The following is a 6,543-nucleotide window of genomic DNA, read 5'->3' as shown; positions in this document are numbered from 1 at the left end:
AGTGTGTAGGATATAATGGCCGTCCATTCTGGGTACATGGTGGTTCAACATGGCAGACTCCACAAGAAGAGGACCTGCTCCCTCTGTAGATAAAAACATCTCAGTCTAAGGTAAAGAAAACACGATTTTTATTTTCAGGTGATTATACACTAATTTATATTATATTCCATTTCCAAACAACATTTTTTACTTTTTGCTATTATTAATAACATGTATTAATGTTCAGACTTACATTATACATATTACATTAAGCTAGAAAGTGACTGTCTGATGTTGTTTTATACTGAAGGAAACCTACTAATGTTTACTGAGAAAAGATTTCATGTTTAAGCCTGTTAAAGCTACTTATGCACAGCTACAGCAAAGCAACAGCTTGGGAAAAATGAGAGGCTGCATTAGCATTGGCATTGTCCTAGCATGGGCTAATCATCCCCTTAAGAACGGTTTGTAACACAGCAGTATCATGCACTGAAGGATGACATGTTGTTGGAGCCCTCTGAAGACATGCGAGCTGTCGTGCAAACATCAGACGTCCCGCGTGATGAGCGAACAGTGTGGATGTACTTTTTGCTAAAGCACCACAGGTCCAACATTATTTGCTGGAAGTGGCTCCTGAACTTCACCCCAATGAAGGCATAGAGGATGGGATTGAGACAGCAATGCAGGTAGGCTATGCTCCTGGAAACAGCCAGGACTTGGAGTTTAATCTTTTCTTCCTCACAACTCCTCTCCTTAAAAAGAGACACAGTGTGACTCAGCAGGGCCATATTGTAGGGAAGGTGACTAATGATGAAAACCACAACAACTGCCAAAACTACACGGACGGCCTTGTGCCTCTTGGTGCTCTGTGTTCTCAGCAAGGTGCACACGATGCTGGAGTAGCAGAACACCATCACCGACAGAGGCAGCAGGAACCCAATGGCCATTTGAAGGCTCGGAACCAGCACCTTCATTAGCTTTGCTGTTTCATTCATGCTGAAACGCAGCTGACACATCATAGCGCCAGGCCCGGCCCCTAGAGTCTGCTCTTCGAAGAGCTCAGTGTAGATGACTGTGGGAAGAGTTAAAGACACTGCAAACACCCAAATAGATGAGCAGATGAGGCGGCTGTAGATCACAGTGCGTGAGCGGGCACCAAAGGATCTTCTGGCTCGAACTATAGCTACATAACGGTCGGCGCTGATGCACGCGAGCAGGAGCATGCCACTGTAGAGGTTAATGCTGTAGGCTGACCTTAGAATCTTGCAAGCCACCATACCCATCAACCAACCGTGCTGCTCGTTGTATATGATAAATGGTAGAGCTACTACAAAGATCAGGTCAGCCACAGCCACATTGAAGAGATAGACATCTGTCATTGTCTTGGTTCTCTTGTAGTATATGTAGGTGACAATCACAAGAGCATTACCAATCAGGCCGAAGGCGCAGATGATGGAGTGGATGTAAGTTTGGGTGATGACCTCCATGGGGTTGGGGTCGAGGTTGCAGGGCCCTTCATCTGAGTAATCATCTTGTGTAATAGATTCGTAGTCCGATGTCACAGCAATCATGTTTTTAATCTGAGAAGAGAAGACGACTATTTACACCAAACAGCAAATAATTGCAGAATTACAATTTGGAGAGGGAACTGTCTTCATTTATCTGACTCATACATTTACACATTAGGATATCACATGCAAATGTATGGACTAGGATGCTGTGCTTTACTACTAAATTATAACAAGTAATATCCAATAATACTGAACATTTTGTAATAATATAACCCACTGAAAGGTGTTTTTCTGCATAATGAGTACTTTTGATACTATAAATACAGTTTGCTAATAATGCTGCTGTACCTTTACTGAAGTACAGTAGTGGAAAAAGGTTGCAAACAAAAGTCATGCATTCAAAATGTTATATAAGTAAAAGTAAGACGAAAATAAGTATTAGCATGAAAATATACTCAAAGTACCAAAAGTAAAAGTAGCTTTATATTATATTATATTATATTATATTATATTATATTATATTATATAGGATTATAACTATGCATGCATTCATGTGTAAGCACTAGTGTAAAAATATGATGATCTTTCTTATGGATGATTTTCATTGCAGCCTGAACCAAATGTGCTAACTTTGATTTAATTTCCTGTGTCATTAAAATTAATTTAATTTTAATGACACAAGAATATTCCCTAACCATGCAGAAATTCCATACCTGATAACACTATCTAAAACAGCAGGCTTAAACAAAAACATAATTTTCTGTTCGACTCCATACGGATGCAGCCTATGTATAGAATACATTCTCTGGAGGAGTTGAGAACATGGGCATTCCAGGTTAAAGTTCAATCGACATGGTCACTAAGATACTTACAGGACTGAACTTGTGTAAGTTTAGTCCTTAAAGTATCTTGGTGGCTTATTTTAAGGCATATTTTATTTATTATTTATATATTTTATTTTTTTATTGTTATTATTATTATTTTAATTATCCTGATCTCTAATTTTACATTCTTGATTTATTGATTATATTTTGCATTAATAATATTAAATGGCAAATTAGTAACTGAAGCTGACAGATAAATGTGTGAAAAATACAATATTTTCCTCCAAAATAATAGAAAGTAGAAATAAAATAAAATAAAATAAAGTATAGATAAAATGAAATTTCTAAGAAATGTACCAGAAATTCACAGTAAATGTGTTGTCTTATTTAACTTAAGTAACATTTTGAAGGCTGGTGATACTTGTAATGGAGCATTTGTAGACTGTGATATTAATAATTTTACTTAAGTAAAAGATCTGAATTCTTCTTCCTCTACGTTTACAAATTGTAATCAATGGCTTTATTAATGGTTAATAATAAAAGGATTTATTCCTTAACACGTCAGTTATAAGTCCTGACTTGTTCACTGGTACCATCATCACCCAGTGAGTACAATTTATTCCCCCAAATAAAATTTGATAACATGTTGCTGTTACCAAACTGAGAAAAAAAACTAAACAATCTAGCACATAAGTTTGATGTTTTAGTGAAAGGTCTGCACCCTGAATGAATGGGGTAAAAGTCACTGTACAGCTTTTTGACTGTTTACAGGATGGAAGCCAGTGTTCTAATTCAGCTCTTTCCCTTTGGTTGTGAATGACCCAATTTCAGTCCCATTAGACAATATGTGAATGCATGCACAGAAGAGGCTGTAGGTGGTTGCACTCTGTGCCTTATCTGATCTAAGAAGATCGTTATCACCAAGGACTTTAAGATGTGTTACTGAGAATCTGTATACAAAGGTAACTAACATGCAATAACAGTAAATCAATAGGAAAAAAATCAAGGTGCTTCCTCTGTGTAACATTAAAACATAAGACTCCTCTTTTAACTAACTGATAGATATTAAATTACACTTACTGTACAGTAATACAGCACTTTAATAAACATGTCATTTCTCATTTATGCAAATAGTGGCTTTTGTGAGTACTTCTTCAAAATCTGATGTTAGGAACAAACATGATATGCTGATATCTGTTGTTGCAGCACTTTCACTTCTCACAAATCACAATAGTAACATTATATATAGTATGGGGTGAGGGGCACCCATCGATGAGGAAGGTATAAGGTTTTTTGTACATATCTATTTGGGAAGATAATACAGGAGGAAAGGAATGAGCCCTATTGTCTAGAAACACTTTTTGAGAACTTTAATGTCCTATAAATATTGTTTCAGTGTTTTACAGAACTGACAGTTCTGTAAAAGCATTTGTGTGTGTAATTTGAAGCTCGAGCCATTTGAATCTTTAAAACTGATCAGTCATTAATTTTAATTTAATTTTAAAACTTTGACATTGATCAGTGCAGTGCAGTTTCAGGCTTTCATGCACTATACCAAAGCAAAGGCATTTCATTACAGTTCCACCCTTAGATGCTACTAAATAATTAATGCATATAGACACATTAAAAGACATTATTCAGTTATCAAACTGACAAAAACAGAAGTAATTTTAGAAGGTTTAATCCTTATATTTTCATGTTCAGAACATACATACCTTGCAGAATGATGTAGATTCTCAGTTAATTTCTTTACCCTCTGTGTATGACGTTGTCAAGTCGAAAGAGAGTGAGAATATTCCTCCCAGGTGCCAGAGCTTCACCGGTGACAAAACTGCTTATGAAGGAAGACTTCAGCTTGGGAGCTTAATGTCACAGTTACTGTATGTTTTCAAAAAATCTTAAAAGAAGAAGCCAAAGGCTCTGCTGCTGCGTGAGTACAGTGCTCCACTTATCTTCCTTCTTTTGAACTCAACCTCATCTGTCTCTGCTGCCCACCTTTGTACACAGATTCTACCAGCAGCACTTTGAATCTTTGAGCGTGCAGGGACATTCCCCTGATTGTTCAAAGCATCTTTGGTTTCTTGCTTACAAAGCAATTCTTTGAATTACTGCAAGATTGCTTGCTTTACCCCAGTGTCATTTTTTCAGAGTAACTACTGTATATGCCATCAGACTTTTTAAACAAGTCTCCCTAAGAGATACAGAAAATATTTTTCTTATCATCAAAGAAAGTTGAAATAGAGCTTTACAAACTGTCAATTGATAGTTTGCTTCCTTCCCACATCCCTCTTTCTGTCTTTGAGCACACACACACAGGTGTTGCCAGAATGCATTTGTCAGAGTAAATAAAACGTGAGCTCCTAGATATGTCTGGTTCCACGGCTAACACAGGTGTATTCACACCAACATACCACACACAGAAACTCTTTTATCTCATGCATGCCCTCAAACCTCATTGGGTTTTTGCTGAGAATTAGTTTCCCTTCTCCTCAACAGTTTTGTTTTTGTTTTTAATCTTAGGTTTTTCCTGCTTTAATGTATGATTTAATGTTATTTTAAATTCCCCTCCACTCAAAAATATTGTTGATATTTGAATTCTGAGTTTGACTCTAAAAGGATGTTTTTACATTCATCTACTGAAAGTGGAAAGTTTCTCTGTCCTCACTGAAAATCAGATTTTAAGGGGCGGGGCCTACCAACAGGATTTGTGACATCACAAATAGATAGGAAGTCAGTCCGCTGCATCGACTGCTGCCGCCCACTAGAGCGGCGAACATAATCTGTGTCGATATGTTTTCCAAAAGGGTAATTGCCACATCCAACACCTTAAAAATACTTACCCAATCTAACCTTCATTACCTCCAGAATCGTGAATAAACAATGTTTTTTCAATCAATTTCCTGCGGACACCAAATGTCTTGCCTACTTTCACGAAAGTCCATTTCTCAGTGAGGGCACGATGCTTCAAGTTCACATCCAACTGACAGTGATACGACACAGGGACTCATAGACATATAACATAGCAACATAACATATAACTAAATATATAATAGAATATTACATAGACACATAACATATCATACATACGACATATAAACAAGACATATATACCCTAGACAACCAGCATCCGACTGTGAGGCGAGTGCCCCCTACAGGGGCGGCCATCTGAACAGGGCAAGCAGGCCGGACAACCTACGAAAACGAGACTCCTCATCTCAAAGTAGAATTATCCGAATTTGACCGATTCCAAACGTAAATTGATGTTAAAACTCACACATGTAGCGATGAACAGGGTCTGATATTGAAAAAATGCGGCTTACTACCAAAACAAATTCTACTTAATGTATCAGCACGAGCTTGCTGACGAAGCATTGGAAGAAAAGAAGCAAGCATACAGACAGATCTCTGAACAGCAGATCATTATTCTAATAAAATAAAATAGAGATATGATGAAGATAAAAACAAAAGAATATAATATAATATACAATATAGCAATAGCAACAATAAAATAAAAGATAAAACAACAATAAAATAATCTTGGAAGATGGCACCCGCCCTATAGTTACAAATTATACGTCATAATAAGCATTATTATGTCTATGATAACATTATGAGGAAGTGTCTACACAAAAAGGATAATAAAGTCGCTTCAGCTTGCATATGTTGTCAAGACGTCCAGACAGACAGAAGAAAAAAAAACAGAAAAGTCAGGTGTGTCAGGTCTTGATTAACAGCATTGTTGCTGAGGGTATTACATGATTGAGATAATAATCAATAAAAAAAAATAATATATATATAGTGTTAATAAATATATAAAATATTATTATATTGTATTATTACATGCTACATTCATAATGTTAGTATATTACAATTAATTTTTTAATTATTGTTATTATAAATTACACACCATCAATATTATTATTATATTGTAGCATATGATCTGCTGTCCCCAGAGATCGTCTTGATGCTTTGTATCTTTTCATATCACAACTCTCTGCAAAGCCGTCTCTGATAACATTAAGAGATTGTTGGGATAAGAAAACCAGCATTTAAATATCAAGCACCATGTATCAAGCTACATGTGGACGTTTTAACAAACAAACGTTTGAACTCCGTCCAAAATCAAGCGAATACATTCACTTTGGAGATGAAGGAGTTCCTTCTTTCTTCGTACGTTGATGCACCGCTGGCCTCCGCTATCCTTTCAAAGAGGCCGCCCTGTAAGCCAC

The 6,543-nt window shown here is 36.5% G+C and overlaps 1 protein-coding gene across 1 annotated transcript; it reads right to left on the bottom strand.

Annotated features, from left to right (window-relative positions):
- Nucleotides 1-223: 223 nt before the first annotated feature.
- On the bottom strand, nucleotides 224-1,559 carry ccr6b (chemokine (C-C motif) receptor 6b). Its single transcript, XM_035674303.1, has one exon. The coding sequence runs from the start codon at nucleotides 1,548-1,550 to the stop codon at nucleotides 462-464; it is 1,089 nt and encodes a 362-aa protein (XP_035530196.1). The 5' UTR covers nucleotides 1,551-1,559; the 3' UTR covers nucleotides 224-461.
- Between the last annotated feature and the right edge of the window lie 4,984 nt (nucleotides 1,560-6,543).

The sequence above is a fragment of the Morone saxatilis genome, unplaced genomic scaffold, assembly GCF_004916995.1.
Source record: "Morone saxatilis isolate NCDOM2014 unplaced genomic scaffold, NCSU_SB_2.0 Contig3, whole genome shotgun sequence".
NCBI classification, from domain to species: domain Eukaryota; kingdom Metazoa; phylum Chordata; class Actinopteri; family Moronidae; genus Morone; species Morone saxatilis.
Note: the sequence above shows the minus strand (reverse complement) of the source record. Positions and strands in the feature narration are given on the sequence as shown.

Bases quoted from the DNA above. Each gene is read 5' to 3' on its own strand.
- ccr6b (XM_035674303.1), bottom strand. From the start codon at position 1,550: ATGATTGCTGTGACATCGGACTACGAATCTATTACACAAGATGATTAC.